A 27,910-nucleotide genomic window follows, 5' to 3' on the forward strand; every position below is an offset into this window, starting at 1 on the left:
TTGGAAATAAATTCTTAACCCAAATGGACGACCTCGATACTCGAGAAATTTTGTGAAGCTGACGTCAATGGCGATATGTACTGTTGTTGTGCTATCATTTCATAGTAAGCTGTATTGATTGCACTTCTATTCACGGAATTGATTTATTCCACACAAAAGTTGACAACAATAATCGAAAAAAGAAAAATATATTACCGCCTTTCACATCAGCATACACAAGCACATAGGATTTCACACGAATATACACACTTGTAAATTCGACGAAACGATCAAATTTAATTATTTTTCGATTTTTCGGGCATCAAGTACTACATCAAACGTTACACATCAAACGTTAAAATACGGCGAGCATACAAAATGTACAAACCACTCTAAATTAATTAACTTTGAACGTTATTGATTAATTAAAACAAACCACTGTTGCGTTGAGTTTTACATTTTAAAAAGTTGTTATCCGTTTTTGCTTTGTTTAAAACTAAAAACAGGACTACGTTCATTGTAAGTCGTAAATATCCCTTTTATTTATTTAAACAAACAGATATTTAAACAAACAACTTATAAATATATAATTTATTTACGTATATTTGTAATATCTGTTTTATAAATTTGTACAACCATTTATCCATTTATCTATTTTATTTGCATATAATTTTTATAGACTTTTTTTTCTTTTTTCTTATTTTTTTTTTTTTTTTTTATTTAAGAACGAAAAATTGTGATTCTATTTTAAGACATGTCAGACTGAAGCGATACGCGATATATATTTCTATTCGGATTTCACCGTCGTCGTAATCGATGCTATTGGAAACGTTTCACGATAGACGTCTTACAAGCGCTTGCAATGTCCGTCATGTGTAAGGCTCTACCACTGAATCGCGGCTGCCATTTAGTGATTAAGGTCGATCACTTAGAGACGTTAATCCGCCATAATGGTGAGCAATACATCGAAGCCATTATTGAAAGCATAGTTACGCGTTAATTTCATCGATCTTATTCACAAATAGAAGTGTACAAATTATAGGATTTCCAAATATTTAGTTTAGTTAAAAGGAGATATGAAAATGACAGGTATATTCAAAGGATAAAACAGAACCGTACGATTGTAAAGTTTCAAATCATTATAACTATTTAAATTTGAAAAATCTTACTATATTTATACAATATATTTTTATTAAGAATGGAAGAAATTTCGAAAAATCCGCCAACACTTTTTACTATCGTCTTGAAGCACACCATATGTTAAGCTTCTTCGTCGTTACAAATTTTATCGCGGATGTAACGAACGTTTCGAACATGTAGCACGCACGCGTCAACGCCTACATTTGGATTTTAAATATATGTTTTATGCATTAAATGTATTTGTACTTTCTTGCGCAATTTCTTTTAATTTGTTACGATATGGAGGGTTTAATTACGTTTAAGATATCTATCTGAATCCTTTAAATTCAATGTTCTTTAAAACATTACGTTACGTAAAATAATCGTTTTTCCACTTTATTGTATCATAAAATAGTTACTTAAATTCATATTACTTAAAGAATCTTCCTACAGAAAGAATAAAAAAGAATAAAATCCTATATGTTAAATTTTACGTGGTTGATGGAATACATAGCGATGACGAGAACTAACTACAGACAACAAGAAACTATTAGCGAAGGCAACTGGTGACTATGAATGTCGTCTTTATAATATGTGGCGACTAAGGAGAACAACTACCAACTACGGATAACAAGTAACAACCAACTGTCTCGTTTCTAAGGGGCAACTAACTTGCAATTATCCTCCTTTGATGGTTCCTGTAGCGTGATATACGTCTTGAACGTAGTTAAAGAATATGGTCGCTGCTGAATGGCGATTTGACAGCAAGGCGATCCCGCCAGTTCAAAGCTTGACATTGCAAGCTACCGAAGACCATTAATCTTGTTATCGAATATCTAGCTTTCAGAAGAACCCTTGTGATATGATATGACGTCATGACATTTTTATGACGAAGATGAACAAACACCGACCTCTAACGAAACAAATTTTTATTAAGTGCCGTATGTGGGTTGCAGGCCGGCCAACCAAGGAAATTTATCGAATGTATAAAGTAAAATATATACGAATATATTGGATATATCATAAAATGCCCGCGTTATATCGTCTAAAGAAAGCTAAATTTAAGGAATTAAAAAATTGAAATACCAATTATAAGAGAGTTAATTAAATTCAAACCTATCGATGGTCTCATAAAGACCTATATTTCCTGGAAATTGATATCTTTCGAATTCTAAATTCTCCTTAGAAAGTATCATAGAGAAAATATGAAACTTGAAAAGTACATCACGCTGATGCCTCGATAAACCGTCGTGTCGATAAATCCATGTGTCCGAGCGATGAATTTTCCCCAAACAACAAAAAACTGAAGGGAAATCTTCTTTGAAGGACGTGACAAAAGGTAGGGGAAGCGGGAACAATGATCACGCGATAAACTGATGGTGTACGTATAGAACGTGTACGTATAGAACGTTGCGAGAGAATTATCGAGAAACAAAAAAAGAAAAAAATAATCGTTGGCCGGCGCGACTATACGCTGTCGACGGGCAAACAGCGACTGAGACTAACTGAAACGAACTCTGTCGCAGTACGAGCACGGGCTGCGTTCGCGGGTCGATCGAACACGTTCTGCGCCTCTCCTCGGCACCGGCGTCAAAGCCACCCCCGATGGCTGCAACGCACTGGTGCACTTGGTGGTCCTTCCTTTTTCGTGTGATATTATACCAGCATCTGTGATGCCATTTCAAAGACCGCAATCAAAGCATTAAATGCCAGATTAAAGCGACGCGATAATATTACCCCAATATTCGTCCGTAAATGTTACCGTATAGATGTTTAATGCTTTATTATGCTTCGATAAAGCAATAACACAGAAATAATTGCATTATTATGCTTCGAATAATTTACTATCACATGAATCGTTCCACAAGAAAACATATGTTTCACTTTTCCCCGTAGTATGATTGTAATTTATAACAAATATTTATAATTTATAATTTAAAATATTTATAATTCACTGAAAGTATCTTCCTGTCACGATTATAGGCGTAAAATGTCAAATTAAAAGTACCAAATTAAAAACATATGGTATCCCGAAACCAAACGTACGACATGGCGAATCACGATGATACGATAAAAATTGATCTATGTCTTGATTTATTCAAACAGAACGAACTTACTCGAACTTTTCCAGAATAAACGATTTATCCGATAATATCCGTCACTAGCTTCTCTTCCTTCAACGGTAACAACTGACACCGAAAGCTCGAGAGACCCGAACGGTGAGACGTACCCAGAAGCAATGCAGTTACCTGGGCAAAGAGTCCCAAAGACCAAGGACGTAGGAAATTTCGAGAAACGGAAATGGAAACTGGAGTGGCGCGTCAATCAGCACTGACAGAAACTAATAAAAATGGAAAAAACCAAACTAATTCGTTTCACAAATTATTAAAACGATATTATTGAAAATTTCACTCGATTTTCTCACTGCACACGTCAATATTTGTCGAAATATCAATATTAAAAAGTTAATAAAAAAAAATATCCTCTTTCTTCATACCTGTCTTTCTCCCGGGCGGCGAAGGAATACTAGAATGTTCGAGAACAACGGATACTTTTTGATTTTATCTCAATATCAATTTCAATCTTTTTAAACGAAATATAATCTGAACGATGAAACGTTTGATCAAATAATGTTCTTCGTTCGATGCTAAAGGAAATTGAGAAGAAACATCGAAAATTCGTTAATAAAACGAATTTCTTTGTTTCTGTTAGATAATAAACTTGATATACGTATTGGTTTTTAAAATCAATATAGCTAACCAATGGGCACACTTTTAACAAGGGTGATGGAACATACCAAAAATCTTTCAAGATGGTCTTGGCAACGGAAGAGTCGAAAATATGACAATTATGAATGAAAAATTCTAATATTTTACAGCTGGCAACGATAAACAACTCCAGATATTCTCCTAATTAATTTACAACAAATTCGCGTATATGATCGATAGCTGACGTCACTGTGTCCCACAGCCCTTGTAAAACGATAAGAATTTCCTGGGAAACTTGTAGCCACGAAATGAAAAAGATGATAAAACTTCTAACAAGAGTACTGAGACGAGCAACTTTGTACTTACCCCTTCGGAGTAGGGAACGTGATTAAACGTCCGCGAGTTCGAAACTTTTGTAAGTCACTGCACGGCCGCTGCTTATGGTGGAAATGTAATAGATATAAGTACAGAGCGCGTGAGCGAACTAAAAACGCGATATAGGGGTAAAGAGAGAGACCGTTCCGTCCTTCTCTAATGCCCGCGTACTTGTACCGGAAATGTGTAACAACGGTAAACGAGCGCCGTCAGTGTCCACTAGTGTGCATGCCTGATTAAACAAGGACAGAAAATGCTTATATACAGCCTTCTCTTTCTATTTCCATGTCGCATCCATCTTACTATACAGTAGACAGGATTCGACTATTCCATCATTATATTCGCACCCTGCTTACGTGTGAACTAACATTGCCATGACAACAAATCGTTCGTCTCCTGTTTGATGCTCAGTTTTCAACGGAGTTGAAGGGAAACTTTATAAGAGAAAGGAAGTGACGGATTGTCTCAAAGTAATAAACGAAAATTCTCGTAACTATCGAAAAACGATAGTCAATACAAGGATATCATTATCACATTTAAAACTATTACAATGAACGGTGATTTATCGCTGCAAGGTACCACAAATAAGATATCTCATAATTTGCGAAAAGACTTTGGAACTTCCATGACAGTCATGAGTGTGTTTTGTCATTGATTTGCCATATTGCGTTTTTCACAATTGTTGTTCATTTTTTGTGATATTTTACACTCGCACATAGTATCTATGATTTTTTCTTTCGATAATTCTTATAATTATTGTCAATAATTAATTATTTATAACCATTTACGCTGTATTATATATCATTAAGATTTATCTTTGCACGTATCAAGATAGTAGATAACAAAATTATGTTTATATATTTATATTATGTGTATATATTTAGATATCTTCTTAGTTGCAATTTTTTCGAATAATATCGGCGACCAATCGAAATAGAAATTAGTGCGGAAAGAGGGGAAGGAACCAAAATTTGAAAATCGACATCGGTAACTCAGTAGTTATAGAGTAACTCAATCGATAACGTAGATTAACTAGTTATAAATGAAAATATATTTAAATTCAAACTTTAAAAATTAGAAATTAAAAGGCAGAAGGCAAAAAATTATCGCCGAGGATTTATATAATAATAAATAGACAGTACATTCTTTTTGTCTGTCTTACCTAGAAATAAAACAGTTAATTGATGATTATCGTATAGTGTGTACTCATAGCATAAAATTTGTTCAATGAATTAAAAATTATATTTTTTAGATATGTAGACATTAGCGATGTATTAATCCGGGAAGCTCGTCTACCTCGGAAATATCGAGTCTGCGACAACGTCGATTTGGAAATTATTCTTACAGAATATGAAAATTATTACAAGATGAAATTCCAAAAATATCCTATATTGTGCAAGAAAATAACTGAAAAGGAAATAAAGACGAGGGAAATGACAAATGCGAACAAAGTGTAAGAATTTAAATTATTTAACACTATTCAACGTTCTCAACGTATTCAACGTATCGATTACAATATCATTCAATCTTTGAAGAAGTAGTAAAACGTGTCAAATCTGTTAGCAAACAAACGAGAAGTGAGTCTGTATCTGGGTCTGTGAAAGGGAGGAATGCACAACAGAAGATGAGGGGTGATGCTACGGATGATATTAATCTCGCAATGACAGTGACATCAATTTTCGCCAATGAAAGCGATGAATCTTCATCAGAAGAGGAGAGCTATTTAACATCTTAATGGAACAATCCACGCAATCAAAGATATCAAAATAGGCTCAGAAGCTTTATATAGACAATCTGGAATTATGGAAGATTATTGAAGACATTTCATGCGTAAGTTATTTTCGATTAATATACGTATTGTAAATACTGATTTCAGTAAAGCTTTAAATAACGAATTACATAACACTTACGGAAATTAATACGGAGATTATGCGCCATTTCATCTTTGTATTGTCGTAGGAAATCATACTGACAAAATTAAATGTATATTGGGACAACATCGTAGGCCTAGAGGAATGTAAATCTGCTATTAAGGAGGCCATTGTGTATCTCCTCAAGTACCTTATCTTTTTTAAAGGCCCATTTTCTCCCTGGAATGTCAATGCACCTTTTTTAACATAACGGCCAGCTCATTGGTGAGCAAATGGAGAGGTGATTCCGAGAAGTATATCCGTGTAAGTTGATTTCCTTTGTCTATGAAGAAGAGATTCTGGAATATATCATATATAATAATAATCATATATAAATAGAATAGTTACATTAATACATTTGTTAAACTGAACAGGTTTTATTTGAACTTGCCTATAATTTTTCGCCTACAATTATTTTTATCGACGAGATTGACTGGATAGGCACAAATAAAGGAGTAAACTGTACATTGTCTGAACCTGCAAAGAGATTCAGATCAGAACTTCTTTCTAGATTGGATGGATTAGTATCTAACGAAAATTCTAATGTAGTTCTTTTGGCTGCAACTAATTGCCCTTGCTATGTATATCACGCTATTTCAATGTTTTCTAAGTAGAAAATATCTTAATATCATAATTATTCATTATCTTAATCTTAATTATTGTGTTGTGCGGAATATTCCTTTGTTATTATTAATATAACAGAACAATAATATTTATTGTAAATATATTATTAGGGACATTGATGCAGCTTTACGCAGATGCCTTGAAAAGAAAATATACGTATCATTACCAAATGAAGTTACTCGACTTGGTATGTTCAAATTATACCTTAGCAACCAGTTATTAGAGAATATGGATATTGTAAACCACATAATAAAATCTACTGAAAAATATTCTTGCGTGGATATAAAATTGCTTTGTAAGCAAGCATGGCTGCTCGAAATAAGTCCAATATGGGAAAAACTTGAAAAAAAAAAAAAAAAAAAAGAAACATCTGTTACGACTTTGAAATATGAATTAAAGAATTATGAAATAATAGCAAAATTGTTAAAAAACAATGTCACCTACAGTTACGGATGTGGATAGATATGAAGCGTGGAATAAATATGTATGCCATAAGAACATATTTTAAAAAATATAAATGCTTATCATATAAAAATATAAAAATATAAAAATATAAAAATATAAAAATATAAATGGTTATAAATTATTAATATAATTATCGTTCGAAAAATTGTTCGTGTGCGTGCATGTATGTGTGCGCACGCGTTATAAACAAGTTTGAAATGTTCGTTCTACATATATGTATACGTGGTATACATCTTCCCTTATAATATATAATATGTGTAATCTGAGTGGTAATATCTCCACGTATTACATATGTGTTAGTGTATTTTATCGATAATCTGTCTTTTATTTCCTTTTATCTTATTAACGCATGTATGGGCGCGTATATGCGCCGGGCGAAAGCTATGGTTATATATGGGATTGTTAACAAATAAAAATTAATCTAGGTGTTATTAAAGAAATTTGTTTCACCTTCTAAACTTTTTGATGATTGGTTTACTTTGAATATTTTGCATATTTTTGCATATCATGAGCATTTTGTACATTTCTATACATTCAAACTTTCTATGAATATAAAATGATCCGCACTACTATCTACTTCATAGTATACTCTATACGTTTAAAATGCTCCATTAGAAGCTTAAATCTATCAAAATACAGCTCCTAGGGAAATGTGAATTTTCACATGAACACATAATATCGATTTTCTCATTGAAACGTATAGGCAGGTATATACTAGCATAAGCCACCTTCGGCATTTGGCCGTATGATGCAGCACTAGCTCTGTAACATAGAAAACCATAGGCGTCAGTTCTTCTTATTTCCTCTTTGATATATGTTTACTTTAATGTCACTTATTCAGACGCTTGATACATTGTCGGAATGAAATTTTAGTAATGTGCAAGTAATTTTGAGTAGATTAATAAAGTATAATAAGATATCAGATTCATGTACGTAGATTCAAGTGACATCAATCTTTATGTCTAGTATATACATGTGTATTGATCTATAAGTCAGTGTTAAAATAACAAATAAATGGCAGAAGAAGGAAAGAAGATTTCCTTCGGTTTTGCGAAATCTATTAAGAAACCTGTGTTAAAAAATGCTATTCCACAAGAAAAAAAGAAAGTTGATTACATTGAATGCCTTGATGAGAAAGGTATTAAAGTAATAGGGTGAGTTCAAAAAGTAAAATTTATAATCAAGAAACATATAACCTCAACCTAACCTATAAAAATCACCAATAGCGGAATATATATATTTGAAAACAATTTTTTTATTTCAATGAGGAAGAAAAAAAAGATGAACCTCTAATTATTCCATTACTAGGTTCAAAAACCTGGCATGATAGAATTCTTAATAAAATAGATGCAGACATTTTCCTTCCGAAGGCAGATAAGGAAAAGGTAGGAGACGCTAGTGTTAACGAGGCAAAATCAAAGCTATCTAATGGAAAAACATCGCCAATAATATCAATAAAGAAAGAGCCAGTTGAAGATAGTGAAAATAAAGTTGTTACTTTAGAAGAGCAAGCGACTAAAGAAATCATTGGGGAACTTAAGTCAAAGAATAAATATGAAACTAAAACAAATGATTTAACTTTACCTTTAGTAGAAGATGAATCATTAAGAGGCAAAGAACAGGTACGTTATCAACATATTGATGTGCAATGCACAGATGTATTACATTTGCATATTATAAATATCGTTTTGTATTTTTCAGTCTACGTTAGAAGATTATGAAAAAATTCCTATTGATGCTTTTGGTGTAGCAATGTTAAGGGGAATGGGATGGCAACCAGGAAAGGGAATTGGTTGAAATGAAAAGTATGAATTTTACTCTGGATTAAATTAATTATATGTATTTAATACATCACTTATTGGAAAGTAAACAGAGAACATCATTTTTTATTTCACAATCGTTTATTCTAACTATTACAGATTAGTAGCAGCTGTCATACCAGAATTACGACCAAAAGGTATGGGTCTTGGAGCAGACAAAGTAGCATTGCAGAAGAAAAATACAGATTTCAAAAAAGAAGAGGAAGAAGTTAAAATCGAGAAAGGAACATTTGTGAAAATTATAGCTGGAGAACAAAGTAATAATTATGGTCAAATAGAAGGATTCGATGATGATGCAGGAAGGCTCATAATAAAACTAGCTCTTGGTGGAAATATAATATCTGTAAATGAATTTATGGTACAGCCAGTGACTAAATCAGAATATTCTAAGAACTCAAAAGTTCAAAGTTAATATGAAGTGTTAGTTTTTCATTAAGGGACATTTAAGAAAATAAATTTGAATTGACATATACATATAAAGACATAATCGGACATGTAGAAAAACTAATTCAAGAGTATCTGTAAGTGTGTTGTTGCATGCAATTTTTTAAAGGTCCCTTCTATCTTTATATAAAATATGATAAATGTAGAGGTTTTAGATTTCAGTATTTTATGGGGTTAATTTCAGATACAAAAAAGTATGAGGAATATAAGGACAAGGAATCCAAGGGACTCAAGCAAAAGATGGATAGAAAAAGATCAATGTCCCCTGACCCCGAAGACGGTGAAGAACAAAAGTAGTAATAAAAGAAAGAAAATCGGAAGTACGATGCACAATAAGAACAAGTATGATAAAGTGGGGGATAAAAAATCAGAAAGACGAAAAAGGCGCTCCGAATCTAATGATGACAGCGATAGTGATTCTGAAAAGAAGAGACGGAGAGAAAGAAGTAACTCTAATAGTAATGATTCTTATAAATTAAAAAGATTGAAGAAGTCAAAGAAACGTAAGAAGTACGATTGCTCGTCTGAAAGATCAAGTAAAAAACGAGACGACGAGAAAGATCAAGATCTCGATCATTTAGTAGGCAGTAATATTTTCCAGGAACGTATTCGGTCATTTTACTTTCAAGATAAATTGTACAATTTTATTTATACAGATTTTATAATAAAGTGTATTTTTACAAAAGTATATTTCTTTTCTTACCCTTAACTGAAAATTACATTTAATTATAATATGTAATAATGTTTACAATTACATCAAAGTTAATGTCCTAAACTTTATCAATAATTATTAAAAATCCCCGCGTATTGCTTACGTAATGTTGATATCGAGTAATACCATACATAACCTCAAAGAACATTATGATACTTACGAACATCGTTAAACAAGTAGTGCGAACGATGTCGAGTAAGTATTCACTATGTATAAAGTATTTATAAATAAAAAGTATGGGAAATATATAACCGAGTGTATTTAACTTTTCCAACATTTTAGCATTTCGCTTGGCGTTGGTACAACTTCAAGTAAATGAAGTAAAAAGCAAAAATGTAGAGCGGGCAGTTTCCTACATTTCAAGCGCGAAAGAGCATAATGCTGATATTATCGCTCTTCCTGAATGCTTTAATTCACCATATGGAATACGTAATAATTTGTTTCTTTTTCTAATAATTTATTATATGTATAACAACTATATAGAAAAAAGTAAAAGTAGACAAATTACCTTAACGTTCATACTTCCATAAAGATTGTGAATTGACTCGAGAATATAGAATTTCCCCATTTTTATGATTATCGTGATTTTTGTATAAATATATTTTTTAAGATACTAATAATTAGATACTTATAAACTAGTATTATCAATTATTTTGTATTTATAATTCCACCTATAATAGTTAAAAATTAAAGTTAGTTAAAATCTAACTTTATGTTTCAAAAAGTACTAGCAAAGTCGTTAAGTAACAAGTCACTGGTACTGACCCAAATAGCATGATTGTAATTAAACATTTCTAAATATTCATTTTTCATCTTGAACCTGTAGAAACAATTTATTATATGTACTATTATCTAAGTAATTATATATTTAAGTAAATCTAAATATAAAATTTAGTTATTTTAATAATTTAAAAAATAAAAAATTGACAAACATTTCAACCTAATTTATGGTTGGAACAAAGGACAGTTATTTTTCATTAATTGAAATATTGCAATGCAGAATAGTTTCCAAAATACGCCGAGAGTATTCCTGATGAAACGGTGAAACGAGCGTTGCTTTATCGAAGGCAGCTAAGGAAAACAGCATTTATGTAGTTGGTGGTACGATACCTGAAATAGAGGGCGATAAATTGTACAATACCTGTACTATTTGGGGTCCCGATGGAACTTTGATAGCAAAACACCGGAAGGTAAATAATATACCTCCATGTGGCTTTGAAATTGAAAATATTGGGGTGGAGAAAGTGACTCTATCTAGGAATAATTTAGGAATATGCATATGTACATACGTGTACTATAACCAATTCTATAATTTAAAAAATATGTTATAGGTTTATAAAATACGTTTTGATACGAGAAACATACATTTTTGTCGTAATATAATATATAAATTTTTGTACAATATATTTGTTTTGTAATATAAATTTTTCACATAGGAAAAAACTTATTTTTTCTTAAAAAATATTCCTTCTCAAATATTATTAAATGATAAAACTTTTTAATAAAAGAAAGTGATAAAAACGCTGTCAGTTATTAAATAAAAAACAATTAAAGTTTAGAAGTTCGTAACATTGATGTTAAATTACAAAAGTTACAGCAATAGAGTTAGCAACTATATTTTTATGTTATTAGGTACATCTATTCGACATCGACATTCCCAACAAGATTACTTTCCGAGAGAGTGATTCACTCAGTCCTGGTAATTCCCTAACAATGTTTGATGTGAAGGGCTGTAAAATAGGTATTGGCATTTGCTATGATATCAGATTCGAGGAAATGGCACGCATTTATCGGAACAAAGGTACAGTAGCTTAATCGAACAATACTTAACTAGCATGAAAGTAACTATCTTTCTTAAATATATTCTATATAAAATATAATCAATATAATCTGTAACTCTGTATAAAAAGGAGCTTAATTTAAAAAACCAGTATATTCGCTGAAAATGAAATAAATAAAAGAATTAGAAGCACGACAAGAGGACTGTTCTCGCATATTCATAAATTATGGAATATGGACTGTGCAGCTACAAAGTTAACTAAAATTCAGTGGTCTCGTATTTCCCATTTCTCTGTGTTAGGTTGCCAAATGCTGATATATCCGGCGGCATTCAATATGACCACTGGACCACTGCACTGGTCATTACTTCAGCGTTCCAGAGCGAATGACAATCAATTATACGTCGCCTGTATATCACCGGCTCGTGTTCCTTCAGCAAGTTATGTCGCATGGGGACATACACAGTTGACAAATCCCTGGGGGAAAATCCTTTATGATTTGGAAACTCAGGAAAATATGGTGGTCACCGATATCGGTAATTTCCAGCTTAACATTAAAAGCGAGAAATCCATGATGTAATTAACTTTTAGTCTCGTTGGTTCATCGATTTTGCCGGCTCCCTCTGTATTTGTTGAATTTATTAGCAAGCATTACTTATTACTTCGTATGTTTTTCTTTTCTCTCAGATTTGAAAGTTGTTGAGGAAGTAAGGGCTCAGATACCTACATTTTCTCAAAGACGTACGGATTTGTACGACACTGTCTATAAAAAGGAGTAACTCTACACTGAAACAGAAAATGTTTTCTTATAATATTTCTACTACAATACCGTTTTTTTTTTTTTTTTTTTTTTTATGACTTATTACTAATTACTTATCATTTGTACTAAATGAATAACTCAATTAAGAAAACCAAAATGTTATAAATAATAATCTGTATATCTTGTGTATCAATATGTAATTGGATATTGTAATAATATTGGAATGTCTTTGATCAGGGATATGATAAAGAACACGCGAAGACTACGTTCTTTTGAACATCTTTAATATCCATCATTTATAACATTAAACATCTTTTTAAATATTTAGATAGATTAATACGTAACTCTTTATATATATAAACATTAATTTGAAGTTACAAGCTTAGAGAAATTGGTCGATTAATATTTATAGATCGGCTGTCTTGATGAAAGGCTTAAAGAAAGCAAAAACATAACAATGTCGCAAATATAATTTATAGTTTAACTTCTTTCTTGTATCTGTCTGCCTTTCACGATGTTTTACCAATTACAATAAGTAATTTCGACTTCTTTGCGCTCCGTTTTAACGCATTCGAGACCGAAAGAAATTCATATCAATCAGTAGGCATAATATATATAACTGTACATAATATATTATAGTATAACATAGTATATAATTTTATATTTTAAAAACATGAGGCATAAAATTTAAGATTGTCATCGACTTAAAATTAAAATATGAAAAGAATATTCCAGAGAGAGAAAAGCACAGTATCATTCTAACAAAACATTCAGATCGTACTGACACCCAGGAATCGTATTACAATAAAATCTCGGTCTCGAATGAATTAACACGAACGATTAACATGAAACACACTTGCGGCTTAAACACCTTCGATATCGAGGAAATTCAAACTTTACAAATAAAAGCAGCCTGTTCCTCTTTCCACCACAGACTCTCATACCATATCCGCTCTTATCCAGGCTTTTACTTGAAATCTCTGTCTATTTACAATTTAAATTTACCCGGACCACTCGTTGAGTCGGCAGCCCTTTATAAATATATAATGAACCCAGAACATATACCTGTGCCCCTAGCTGGTATCAGCTCTAGTAACGTTCATACCGGAACTTTCATACGACGCCAATTTGTCACGCGTGAACATCGATTCTTTCAGGGGTCACGGCTTTATGGGATTATATCCTTTAAAGTAATTAAAGTGATACTAATGATACAGAATTTTTTACAAATATTTAATATGTCCATAAAATAGGAAGTTTCGTGCTCTCTTATTTTATATTAATTATAAATTAGTAAGTTTTACATTTGTTATCTATAGATTTAATAAATTATTAAAATTCCATGAAGACATATTCTGGAACACATTAGAAGATTTTGCTGTAATTTACAACGGATGCTCCGAGTACGAACAGGCAGTAAACGAACAAATAGAAATTCAGGCTATTGTGGTAGTATAGCTCACGTGGGATTTTAAGCTCGAATTGGACTTAAACGTTACGATCGTCGTGAATAATTACGATATATACCCTGTACGACGAGCAGAGAATCTTAAATTATTAACGGCAATTCCTTTGTGCAAAGTGCAATTTTATTAACGGCCTGTAACGAATGAACGGCTCGTTTTGAATAAAGTTTACATTTAGAAAGTAAACACAGAAACACATTTTAAGAAACTAAGATATCGAGTTCTACTTGTAAACATCAAGTGCTCTTCGTTTGAGAAGATTACGAGTCTCTTCTTCGATAACGACATTAATTAAGAAGTTTCGATACCGTTTATGACATTAAGATCTCATTAGTAAAGTTATATCATTAAAATCTTACTGTTCCTAGAGAATATAATATAGTTAAAACTTCCAGAGGATCAACAGGTAAAGAAATTGTTGATAAAAGCATTGTTAGTGACAACTGACTGTAATCGATATCTGCTGGGTGAAGTTGTGTGTTCTGAGAATCTGTGTTAATGCAAGGATTCTGTTACAAATCATCAACTAAAGAGCCAGCGGGCACGTCCGACCGATCGATCGATACCACGAACCTCGAATGAATTAACGCTCAAGGTGGAACGGATTTAATAGATCGAGTGTTAGTGTAATTTGACACTTTGTTTACACTTGCTTTATGCAAACAAAGTTTGATGTTCTGAACTCGATGGTTATAAGATCTTATTGAAACTCCAGTATTTCACCCGCACGGTACGACACTTTGTTGATGATTGTCCTTGTATGTTGTTGATACTCCCCATCAGCCGTTAAATTTTGTTCGTCTATCGTACTTTTCTAGCCAGAGGTTTTCCCTGATGTTTTTCCCTACTGTCTAAGTCATCAGGTTTGCAGCTCGGGGAGGACAGATAATTCGGAATTTCCCAAAGGAAGGAGAGGTGCCGTCCGAGCCATAAAGGGACGGTCACTCAAAATGCCGAATAGATTCATTTAAATAATTATGAGAAACAAGTAAGTTTTGTAAGCACAAGTTTTCAAATGTTATAGTTTGAATCTGTTCTTATAATTTTAAAAAGACCTTACAGCCAGGATCTCTAAAAAATTCGATGAAAATTCTCATGAGACATCAATTGAAACAATTAAACGCAACAGAGAATGGGTATAATCATATAATTCCTCCCCATTTCAAAATTCATTCATATACATCGATTTTTGTTTTCATATTTGTTTTATGTGTGAAGAATATGTATTTATTGGCATCAAAATATTTTCTGTTTCAATTCCTGGTCATTTTAGATCGAAACTTCCAAATATCGTTGATTAAAAATTTTTTAATTTTTAAAATGAAAGGCACTAGTTATAGGACAAAAAGTTGTTTCAATTATTTGAACATTCTGCTTCATTCCTACAATAACATATTTTATTTTAAATGAAAACAAGAAACAATACTATTGTGTATAAGTTTAACGGAGTGACACAGGTGATTTGTAGCTAACACTGTAGCTAACATAGTTTCTGCAATATACCCTTTAATCGAATAGAAACAAGGGGATTTTAGAAATTTCTATTAACCGACAGTATTGTCAACAAGTTTTAACAATGACTGAAGGTTGCAAAATTAAATATAAAATGATTTATTAATAGCATATGCAGTGTTAAATTTGTAAATAAGCAGTTTATCTTTTAAGAATAACAAAGACACCAGAAAATAAAAATAAAGAATATTCTAATTATATTGCAAACTAACGAATAATGTAAAGAATTTATTTTTGTTATCTATATCACAGATTTTAGGTAAAATATTAATTTACTTATTATTAGGAGATTGAATTTGAAATATAATTATAATTTATAAGGGACACCTTTAAACTAGCAGATATTTGGTAGCAGTTCTCTAGCCTTTGTACAATATAACACAGTTCAGTTTAATTGAGTTTAATACCTTTGACCAGCCAGTTTCCAATTTCATTTATGGCATAATCTCCTGACAATTTCATACCCTTCGAAAGAAACACGATTTTCTATTATTGTTTTACAATCGCGGAATATGATCAGTGTTTCAATTAAGCTCCACTGTTTTAATTTCCCGTCTACGCACGATGTGGGTACACCGTTTTTTTGTTGTTTTTAGATACAAGTGACGAGAAATTATGAAATGATATTTTAAATTTAAACTGATTTCATTCATTGATTTATTGTAGCGACAATGGTAACTTGTTTAAATAAAGATTTTATAAATAAAATATTTAAGGTCTAAAATAATAAATTAACACATGTGAAAACATTAAAGCTGTTACCCTTATTCATGGTCTTGTTGGAACGTGTTTAACGAGCGTAACGTAGGCGTGAAAACGAAAACGTTGAGACTCTTGTGGCGTAAAAAGACTGAATTCCTCATAAAAATACAAGAAACGAATACAAGAAACGTGCACATAGTTTATTCTCGACCTTGGATACATAGAACCAAAAAAAAAAAAAGAAAAAAAAAATGGGTTTTCTGAAACTTTCGTTTCTCGTGATGAGTACTTTATGATGCAATAAAAAATTTTGTCTGAAAATTATACTCAAGATCAATTTCATGATCCATTTTCTCTAACAGATCTCCATCTTCCACAGCTATAACAAATAATTTTTTCACACTCTATACATTTAACATCGATTATAATTCTGATAATTGAAACACCGAACATCAATGTGTTTATTCACTACGCTAACACAGATAACAATTAACAACTTTGACAACTTCCTGGACACCCTGGGCAATAGATTCATAGCTGGATTCCTCGGCTGATCTCTCCTCTGATCATTCCCCCGTGATAGTAACATAAATGTCCCCTCCTATTGAACCCTTCACTTGTGCAGAGATCATAGAAGCAATCAGTCGCCTAAACCCCAAGAAAGCAGCAGGTCACCACCTAATAGGAAATAAAGCAATCAAGTAACTTCCGATAAAAGGGATTGCACTGGAAAAAAACAAGAGATTAAGAAAAAATTCTGAAAGAGACACAAATCAGTAGTATTATTTTATATTACGTTGCGAATTACTTTTCAAAGTAATTCGCAAGTAAGTAATTTCAAAGTATTTCAAAATATAGAATAAAAAAAATTAAAATATTACAATTACCATCAATAAGCTCAGCGTCCACATATGACTATGTGACACATAGTGATTGACGCTTCCAGATATGGGACTATGGTTCTGAAGTGAACCATTTCTGGGTGAGTCATCGACGGTAGTGACATTAAATTCGATCGGATCTTCTGTGGGGTTTAGGCATTCGATGTTGCAACATCTGCGTTCATACCGGAACTTCTTGCACTTCTGTAATAAAAAGAAATCGATTAATTGTACGGATCAATCGTCACTAGACTATTTGAAAATTCAGGTTATTCAAAGAATGAAAGAAGAAGGAATTGCTCCAATTCCACCATTGCTTTAGCAAAACTAGTATTTGAGAACCATTAGTCAAATATATTATAACACTAATACTAATACTAACGGTTTCACCGTCGAAAAGTGGATCTTTCTAGCATGTCTACGCAAATGAAGGTTGGAGGGGGGGAGGGGGAGGGGGGAACTGTACATGCGCCAAACACCTTTACGTTCGTAATTTTTCACACAAATTTACAACTGTAGGGAAAAAATTATCTCTGATGTTTCAGATGTTAGAAATTGACAATATCGCATAACGGAATGCTGTGTTCTAGATATTCTATTTTTGTTACGAAAGTGGTACAAACGAAGTCCACTTAAGAATAGTACAACAAAATCGGTTGACGTTAGGTTATCATGCAGATATCGCGGCTTTTGCTTTGGAAAGCACGCAACTGCCAGTCTCGTCGTCCCTTGTAAACGAGAGAAAGATATTGTAATTGGTCGGGATTAACATAAAACTCGTCGCATGCGATCAGATGGCCTGAATGTTTAAAAAACGAGAGTAGAGTGCGTGCTACGTGGTTCTAACAGTTTAGGCGGAAACTAATTATTGTAACCGGAGCCGAGATATGTAGCGATATTACTTTCCTCGACAAAGCGTATAAGGTGAGGAAAGAATCGCGATAAGGTAGAACAAGAGACAGGAATTCTTTACGTAAAGCAGATCTGTCAACTAGATAGAGATCCTACAGCTATAACTACAGTGAATCCGTACTCTGGCGAATTGTCGTTTCACAAATAAAGCTTCTGAAAAACGGAATTCATAGAATATAACTGCTGTTGTAAGAATCTATATATCTGATTTTGCTGCCGTATTTGTCAGAACGTTTGTTTATCAAAAAAACGCATCCTCTGTAATCTTCTGTAGTTTAACAAGGCACAGTTAATAAAAGAGATAGAGCGTTAAACGGTGACGATTTAATCACAGTTAAATAGATATTGGTCTCTTTAGTTAAAATGCCCTATGATTTATTTGCATCATTTTTTTTCCATGCAATTTAAAATATTTAAATAAACAATATTTACCAAATATTCAAATATTTAAAGAAACAGTAGTCCATACAATATAATTTTATTTGATGGTTATTTGATATTTAATATTTTGGTTTACATACAAAATTGAAATTATACTTTGCTTGAGGACAAAAATTCTAATTGCATTCCTAACATATACCAATAATTATTGATCGAAATAGAAAGAACTGCAGGACTAGGAAGATTACTTAGCATCTTATATAGCCTGGCAAGGCTCGAACGTTTTATCTTCCTGTAGATTTTCTTTGCTTTTAGACTTTCCTTCCATTTCTCTGAATTGGTATCTTCTGTACACTATTTATAAAAGAAGAATAAATTACATGTTACATCCAAGTTACCAATCCAAATAATTTTAAGTAAGAAAAGAGATCTAATGCAGCAGTTTCCACTTAAATATAGATCCGACGATTATTTACGAACAAATAGTATAAATCTTTTAGCAATATGAAATTCGCAATATTTATTCAAATATTTATATTTATAGTACGCCATTAGCAAAGAAGACATGTTTGCGTGCGTTATCGATTTTACGCTTTTGCCACGCAAACATGGAAATTGCGATTCGAAATTGAATTTGCACTGGAAACGGTTGACGTTACGACATCAATAACATATTTCAAAAACACTGACGATATCATACGGAATCAGAGAGATTCTATGAGAAGTTAAACGCATAATCATCCTATTGTAAATAACAGGAACAGAAAGTACACAAGGAATAATACAGAATCATCCTATCATCCTATCCTATTATACAGGATTGCTTTGATTCGAGCTCAAACATAGGGAAATCTGAAAGAATTTTTCGCAGAATTTCCTTCCCCTTTGAATTAGCTTTTATACAGAACGACTTTAACCTTTTCAAGGAAATACCTATAGAGTGTGACGATCTATGATTTTAAATAGAGAGGTATATCTGAAAAGAGGTGGATGTAAAACGTAGCATATAAAACGTAGATCAAATCTTTATTCAAGGATTTTTTCTCTTCGCAGAGAATCAGGTTTTCAAGAACGATCGAATATGTATGCACTTGATTTACACGTGAAGTTGTCATTAAAAATATTGTTGCGTTTAAAAAGATAAATATTCATTTAAATTTAATGAAATTGTTAGTCCAATTGTTTTAAGCTTAAAGATATGTAGGTGTCACATTTATATATTGAAAACCTGGGAGCGGCATTAATTAACAAACCTAGTCACGCGCACACGTACTTTAAAACCATGCTTGAAAATCGATATTCCCTGAAACAATGCATCGTTCTGCGCTTCCAATTTATTTTCGCACGAAGAATCAGTCCATTCATCGTTGCCGTCACCATCGCTACTGTAATCTATATTACTCGAATAAATTCTATATCTTGATTGGAAAATCGCATATTTTAACGAACTTTCTGTGTTTTTTTTTTTTTTTTTTCTATGATTTTAATTGGCAATTTCCGAAATTGAACTATAGCTTGAGAATAAACCGATAATATTTGAGGGTATATATACATACATCATGTTTTTGATGGGTTTTGTAGTAAAATAATTGTAGAAAAAGCAAACTTTTTAAGAAAAAATTACCATATTCGAGTAATAAATTATAGAAAATTACCAATGTAATTCAGCTAATTAGTGCCCCAGTTAATTTCGATGTTCACTACCACGCCACTTAAGAAGTGGTTTCGTGTCCGAGCGGATTTCCCCCACGTAAAGAAAAAAAGAAAAAGAAAAAGGAAAAAAAAAGAAAAAGAGAAAGGAAGAAAAAGAAAAAGAAAAAGGAAAAAAAAGAAAAAGAGAAAGAAAAAGAAAACGAAAAAGAAAAAAAAAGTTAATTTGGATGTTATAAAATGTTATATAACCAAGAACTTATCTTCTACTTGGTAGTCGCATAAGAGAAGACCGAGCCATTGAATCGCTCAAATAGATTAGCTGATTCGCTTAACGTAATTTTACTTCCGATGACGTAAACAAGAGCAGAAAGTACACAAGTAATAATACAGAAATGTCAAATGTACAGAAGAATAAATTTCGTTAAATCATTAGCACGTAACATTTCCTTATAATTCCATTTGTGTATAGCAAAATAGCTTGTGTGCTTTCATGAATTATAATTGATATTTAGAAGCTTTCATGTAGGTAGATATATAACTCGTGTTAATTAGTAATTTAACAATACATCATGACAACATATCATTTTCGTTTCTTCGTTTATCTCGTTATGCGCGTAAACGAATGTGTAAATAAAGACATATAATCAACGATAACATGTAGTGGCAAACATGATAATTATCGACAAAGGAGAATATTGGTGAAATGATTGTGGGTGATTTCACTCGGTGTATCGGTACATAAACTTTGATAGACATTGCCGGTGGATTCGCTGTCGGTGAAATCGTGTCGATGAAATAATTGTCAGTGATTTAAAGATAACCCAATTTATTGATCTCCCCTTCATAGAGTTGTACGTCTCTCTATAAAACATATTCTACCTGGAAGGGCTGAAACATTTAGCTTAGTCACACTAAACTGGACTGGACTGCAAGTAAGAAGATTGAAATGCAAAATTCACGTGTGAGCGCAACGATTTAGATGGAAAGTTCGATAAGGCGATTATGTATATTAACCCGAAAGAAAGCTCATGGCTTTGCAACGCGTTACACGCAACACGGAATTTCCCTCGCTGAAATAATCCTATTACAACGATACGATTTTCCTTAACAGATCTCGCAATGTAATTCTCCCTCTACAACTTTTTATTAGGTTTGAAACACGAGAGTTTCGAAGCTCTGCAAAGTCTCGCGAATCTAGAAGTCGAGTTTCAACGTATTTTCGCTTCTTATTTTATAGCTGTTAATAGTTATTATCTCACTCTGCACGTACATCAAACGAGTACTTATGTAAATCCAAAGGAAACGGAAACAACCGAGAATAATTGAGGATAATTCGAATACGTACCGATTAGTAAAGTGTTTGGCAAAGAAAAAAAAAGGAAAATTGTATCGGAGAAATAGGGGAAAAACGGTGGCGTACATCAAGCAATCTTTATGGCTGTAATACATTTATTATTCATTTATGTTCATTTTCTATCGCGTAACAGACGTTGAAATAACGAGCATATAAATCTTGTATCGCTCGACCTGACTTTTCCCGATGGAAAAATATTCACCAGCCTGGGATCGTGCATCGCTAATTACTCCGTTCTACTTTTCGAACGCGTTTCCATCCATACAGGAAAGCAAGAAGGCAAACCCTATCGCACAGTCATGAAGAGATGCAAAAGCAAGAACCAACCAACGACATGCCGATCGACATGGTGGAAGCAGTCCTACAGAGGCTATTCACCATGGGACACGGACCCTCCCATTACGAGGGCCGCGAAGAGGCAGAGACCGAAGAAGAAGGAGACATCAGCTTCAGCGTCGTCATCGGCGAAGGCGATGTCGTCGATGCCGCCGGAAGAATGAACACCAAGAAGGCTGCAGGAGTCGATGGAAGACTCCTGGACTGCTGGAAGCAGGAGCTGGAAGCAAGCTGGAACCAGACTGCTGGAAGACGGCCAGAGTAATACTGCTAAGGAAGCCGGGAAAGGATCCCAGTCTCCCTAACGCGTACCGGCCGATAAGCATACTCCCAGCCATGAGCAAGATCTGGGAAAAATGCTTTAAGAAGATCATCGAGAGATGCATCGGAACGGACCCGTTCCATCGGAGGCAGTATGGGTTCAGAAAGAAGAATTAGCTTAGCGAATACCGATAAGAACAGGAAGAAGCTGAAACGGGCACAACGAACGGCCCTGTGCATAACAACGACGGCATATCGTACCGTCTCCCACGCGGCACTTTGCGTGTTGACCGGAAATCTCCCGATCTACATAAAGATAAAGATGCTCGGAGAGACTTACGAGTGGAACAAGATCCATAAGACCAAGATCGGCGCGGATGACGGCAACGAGCTGAAGGGGGAACTGGAGGCGCAAGGAAATTAATACCGAGTGCGCTGCTATTTACCAAAAAGAAGATGGACATCGATCATCACAGCATGCAGCTGTTAACCGGGCATGGGAGTGTGGCGGCACTCGACACTAACTAGTGTCGGACGACGGCAGCGACATCTACAGCCCCCAGTGACAATTACAGCGGACCAGGCCCAACTACCACAGCTATCACGCACGTCCAATAAATATATAACGCACACACGGCCACCTCTACAGGAGTTTCGGTGTCTATAGAAAGAGGATTGGCAAGAGCAGCGACAGCAACTGTCTCGACTGTGGAGACCCTAACGACGATGCAGAGCACGCCCTCTTCACGTGCCCGAGGTGAACGGACAGAAGGATTGAGCTGGAGAACGCTCTTGGCGAGAAGATAGACGTGGACAATCTGATCGCCACGGTGACCGCCAAGAACGAGAGCTGGGATAAATTCAGGCAATTTCGCAAGACCGTCATGTCTCACAGGAGGGTGACAGCGAAGGCCTTGAAGGAGGCAAGGAGGAGAACGAGAGCAACAACAACTACGCGGAGCAGTGAAGGCAGAGATACAAGACAACAAAGAACCACAGAAGGAGATCAGCCCAGTATTCTGAACTAGCTGAGAAGATGACGAGAGCAATACTGAATATACAGAATAGCTGCCCGACGAAGAAGATACAACGGGGCATGAAAGGACAACCCTGATGACTGCCGACAGGTTTTACCGGGGTTGTCTGTCCTCAAAGCAAAGGAAAAAGGAGGAGGGGTTTTTAGTGGGTATGGCAACAACATCCGCCCGAGTCCCACATAACCCAGTGATGCGGATCACTGGGTATGCGTAACAGCATTTTCCCCTCCTCACGCAAAAAAAAAAAAAAAGAAAAAAAACTATACACTCTATCAATTTTAAGTTGATAATTTCGTTATTATATAATTTTTCTTAGTCTAAACTGAATCCAGGAAGAAGAACTTTCATCCAATTACATACTTCATTAATTCATGAATTGTATTCGTTACCGTACGTACAAAAAGAAAGTTGACTGATATAAAAATTCAAAGGATAGAACTTCTAAGCTCGCGATTGGAAACAGATTCAGTTCAATGGTTTAATTTGCCATTTAATTGAATTCTCTGGCAATTTCAGCGAACTGTGGGCTTTAAAAGTGTCCCGCATTCAAACGCAAGACTTCTCCTCCACCTTTCTCTTTCTTTCAATTCCAACCTCAAGTAATTGACCTATTAATTCGACGATATATTTACATGCTCGCAAGGGATTCAAACAACTTCGTTGCGTTAAATTCGCAATTATAACCAACAGGAATGTCTCAATCAATGTGCAGCTCGAAACAAATAATAGATAATTAACTTTTCAATATAACGATTGATATGTTTGATGAAGAAAAATGTATGAATTTTTAAAAACGTCTCCTAGTACATTTAGCATTTTTATAGTAAAAACTTAGAACACACACGCACACATATACTATTCCATGAAATGATTTACACAGCTATGAGTCTAATCCTATCATATTATAAAGGGATGAACGAACTTTTCCTAATAAATATAACTTTATACAAAATCTTGTTTAAAAAAAATTAGTTTTTTATTCTCACTAAATTAATTTAATATCAGAATATATAATTTTAGTCGTTATCAAAATTTTATGTCAAATGCGTTCATAGATATATATATAAATAAATGTCTAATCCTATGTATTTATTTCAACTGAAATCTTAACTTAAATATTTATTAACAATATTCTGACGAATATGCAATGAAAGATAAAAACAAGTTTATTTTTCCTATAGAATGTCTCATGCTTCTTACTCATTTTATGTTTCTCGTTGTCAGTGCGTAACTACTTATCAGCCGCATGAATGCTAAGTTTTACTACTGAGAAACGAAGAGACATATAGATGCAAATATACGCTATCTCGCGTGAAAAAACATCAGATACATTAACCAGAAGGAATATCCGATACATATAAAATTCATAGCGTAGTTATTTATACATACGGAATATTTCTTTCTGTATGAAATATTCTTTCTTCTGAATTCTTATTATAAATGTATGTCCATTTCCTACCTTAAAATGTCTCTCCTTTGAAAAACTCCATTTAAATATAACGATCAACAAAATATTACCAATAAAAATATTGAAACGAGATGCTGAAAGAACCTTTTAATGAAGTACAAATGATTATTTCAACTTTAATTCTGTTAAATTTGAATTGAATCATTTATAAACCGAACAGGTGTATAAAATTTTATTGCGTAAAAATCGTGAAGCTGAAAATTAGGAACGAATAACGAATGAGTAACCTAGTTTCATTAAAAGGTACGTGTACGCCGATCCGTGTAACAACTTCGACACTCCAATTATTATAAAGCATGTATCCTTCAGAGATTTTTTGCGCGAACGCAAGATACCTTTTACACGTGCAACTGAATAAGTGGAACGTGATTTTCGATATTTCTTCTTGTAGAACTTGTAACAACGTAACTGTTTCACGAATATTTTCCCTGACACTTTTACAACGATGCGTAGAAATCTCCTTTTATAATTAATAATTTCAGCATTTCTCTGAACAGTTTCGTTGCGATTAAAAAATATACAAAGCTTACGACGTGCTTGTTTAAAAATATTTATATGGAACAAGATTTCGAATTTGTCGCGTCAATCGCGATCTCAGCAGGTGTAAATTAATTCGTTCTAATGAACGAATAAATATAAACGACTCGTGACAAAAATTATCCCTGTCCATGTTTGTCTTTCTAAAACTAATTCAAGGCGAGTTAAATGAATCGCTGTGTACCCTATTCGCGCAGCATGTGTTTTAACGACCAGCATGCAAGCGTTAACGGTGTACTTTAGTTTCTCATGGTTGTGTTAAGCTGGTTGCTCTTAGAATGAGCATATACTTACCGCAGGAATTGAACAGCGGAGACGCCCGCAAGATGTTGACTTCGAATTGTAACATATGCAGTGTATGCAAATCCAAGGTCCCGGCACATACATCTGTCCATGTAAGACAGATCGTCCTTCGAAATCAGTACAGTTTCCTCCTAAATGCACTGAAAACGATTACCAGCGTCAATATCTTTGTCACTCGACAATCGTACGCGCAGTTACGCTAACCGTTTTAACGCCACGCAGCGTGATCACTCTATTCGCGTACCGTGGTAAATTGTGCCACGATGTATGGTCACGATCATTAATTCGCAACGCGCTCAAGCGTGCTCGTCGCGAGTCATATCAGAGTTTCCTCTCGTAATTACTCGTTTTTCAAATAATCATAAACCAAATAAAAAAAAAAACCAATATAAAAAATTACCTCTTGAATCGGAAAACCAAATCCTGCATTATAGAATGTTATCACACAAACGAAACGCAGAGCATAAATATTTCGCAAACTTTTGAGTGTTTGTTGTAACGCTTCCAGTATAACCGATGAAATGAAGCGCGAGCACGTCGAACGGTATATTTCGATGAAAAAAACAGGATGAAAAAGGGCAGCGCGATCGCGTCGATCGGTACTACTCGCAAATAAATAAACGAAGCGCTATCGCGCTGCACAGCACAAACCGATACGGAGTCTTGAAACATCCGACACTAAAACGGTTAATAACATTACGAAAACGACCGTACCAGGAAATTTTTGTTCAACGGATCCGCATTGCGGCTATCACGATGCTCCTTCGTTGCATCGATGCTTCATCGATGAGATTAAAGCACCGTTGAAATAGGTTATTCGATTTCTTACATGGGCAAAAAGTTTTTATATCGTGTTTGCTGTTTTACTTCGCAAGTGTGCTTTACAGTATACGTTAGAACTCCAAGTCGAGCTATCCGAGTTAAAGTCTCTTGAAACTTAAAACGGCACTTAAAGGATATAGGTATAATAGAAGGTTCGTTTAAAATTCAAAAGTGTATATACGTACATATACATTTGAATAAAAATAGCGGATAATCTCAAGTAAAAAAGTAGGTTCGTGTTAGTAAAATGGTTTCAAAATACTTGTCAAAAGTCAAACGACTTGACTAATTAAGAATGGATGTAAGAGATTGAAAGCAAAGGGCATCTAAGAGTATCAATTAAGTAACAAACTCACGGTGACAAAGAGGTTTTCACTCGCTCGAATTCAAATAAATCGGTTAATTTGAGCGAAACTTTAGGTGCACGAGAAGCGACACGCGTCCTCAAGGACTACGAAGGTTCTACTCGAACGAATGAAAACTTTTCTCTGGCCCGGTGTGTATACACAAGACGTGCGAATTTAAAGTGCAGATTGTATTAATTGAAATAATTGGTTGGTTTGATCAAATTAATCGTTTTAAGCTGAAATGACGAAGGTCATCCAAGTAATTGATGTCCACTGTAATTATTTGTTAATCGCGCGTGGAATCGGAACGATTCGACCTCGTTCCAACGCGAATCGTTACTAAGGCAGAGACGGCAATTAATAATTGTCGCGTCATTTGTTCGATCGTGTTCACAAATTCAAATACGGCTGAGTGGCGAAAACCATTTATAACACGTCCCGTACCGCGTAGGTCGTATACATATCTCAGGATGAATTTTTCGTACTTCGCCGCATATATTCTCCATGTCAGACATACCATAAAATATTTCGTGCAATCGCGTATTCCTGTCTAATGTCAGGAATTCTCTTTCCATAGGTCTGCGTTTTCCATATTATCTATTTTGCTTATCAGTAAACATTCTTACAATTTGTGATTAATACTGTACGTACAAGAACGTTAAGTTTTTGACGTTGTAATATTTCACATGAAATAATAATGGCTGTATATCGACTAACTTATTAATTAATTAAATTCGTGTATATCAAGTTTCCTATCATTTAATACTTTCGTGTAACTACAGAGATTTGATACTATGAAATGAAATATAAAACTTGGTAAAAAAACGCGCTTCGTTAGGAAATGAGGGTAATGATGCAAATATTTTTTGTAGCCATTATATAGAATTTCGATGGTATAATTAATCAGTATCAACTTACCAGCCCCTGACGGGAAGAAAGTGACGAAAATAACCTGCAAGCAGATGAGAATTGCAAGTATTTTCGAGTACAGGTCCTTCATGGTTGTAAAAGATCAGGGGATGTTGTCGCTCTAGAATAGGCGAAAATCAGCTGTTTCAATAACTGCTTTGTGGGCACTGGAGTGCGTAGACCAGAAATATCTGCGACAAAAATCAGAATACATTTGTTTTCACATGATTCGATCAATTTTGTGTAGGACTAAGCTGATTGAACCTAACACGGGATAATTGTCCAACTTACGACCTTAACAAGCCCGCTTGATTCTCTATAAGTGCTTGAAATTG

General features: G+C 33.9%; 2 protein-coding genes and 2 long non-coding RNA genes across 7 annotated transcripts in view; 3 read left to right on the forward strand and 1 right to left on the reverse strand.

The window, feature by feature from the left end:
- The window catches only part of LOC126928258 (uncharacterized), a 32,242-nt gene extending 15,334 nt beyond the window's left edge, over positions 1 to 16,908 (forward strand). Inside the window, exon 2 of the long non-coding RNA XR_007716477.1 lies at positions 16,617 to 16,908. This is a non-coding gene — a long non-coding RNA (uncharacterized LOC126928258). The remainder of the gene's footprint in view (positions 1 to 16,616) is intronic.
- Positions 5,633 to 6,240, reverse strand: LOC126928256 (uncharacterized). Its single transcript, XR_007716475.1, has 2 exons — positions 6,092 to 6,240; positions 5,633 to 5,975 (listed from the first exon to the last, which is right to left on the reverse strand). It is a non-coding gene; the product is annotated as an uncharacterized LOC126928256 (long non-coding RNA).
- Positions 9,125 to 11,224, forward strand: LOC126928253 (G-patch domain and KOW motifs-containing protein-like). 2 transcript variants are annotated; one of them, XM_050744078.1, is made up of 3 exons: positions 9,125 to 9,358; positions 9,629 to 10,585; positions 11,157 to 11,224. In XM_050744078.1, the coding sequence occupies exons 1-2, from the start codon at positions 9,140 to 9,142 to the stop codon at positions 10,151 to 10,153; spliced, it is 744 nt and encodes a 247-aa protein (XP_050600035.1). In that variant the 5' UTR covers positions 9,125 to 9,139; the 3' UTR covers positions 10,154 to 10,585; positions 11,157 to 11,224. The 2 variants fall into 2 exon arrangements, with proteins under 2 accessions (XP_050600035.1, XP_050600036.1); XM_050744079.1 differs by having other exon boundaries at positions 9,125 to 9,343.
- Positions 11,349 to 13,622, forward strand: LOC126928254 (omega-amidase NIT2-like). Of its 3 annotated transcripts, none has more exons than XM_050744082.1 (4): positions 11,349 to 11,437; positions 11,789 to 11,957; positions 12,237 to 12,470; positions 12,622 to 13,622. In XM_050744082.1, the coding sequence occupies exons 2-4, from the start codon at positions 11,870 to 11,872 to the stop codon at positions 12,711 to 12,713; spliced, it is 414 nt and encodes a 137-aa protein (XP_050600039.1). In that variant the 5' UTR covers positions 11,349 to 11,437; positions 11,789 to 11,869; the 3' UTR covers positions 12,714 to 13,622. The 3 variants fall into 3 exon arrangements, with proteins under 3 accessions (XP_050600039.1, XP_050600037.1, XP_050600038.1); XM_050744080.1 differs by having other exon boundaries at positions 11,388 to 11,447; XM_050744081.1 differs by lacking the exon at positions 11,349 to 11,437 and adding an exon at positions 11,473 to 11,717.
- Positions 16,909 to 27,910: the final 11,002 nt, after the last annotated feature.

The sequence above is a fragment of the Bombus affinis genome, unplaced genomic scaffold, assembly GCF_024516045.1.
Source record: "Bombus affinis isolate iyBomAffi1 unplaced genomic scaffold, iyBomAffi1.2 ctg00000756.1, whole genome shotgun sequence".
NCBI classification, from domain to species: Eukaryota; Metazoa; Arthropoda; class Insecta; order Hymenoptera; family Apidae; genus Bombus; species Bombus affinis.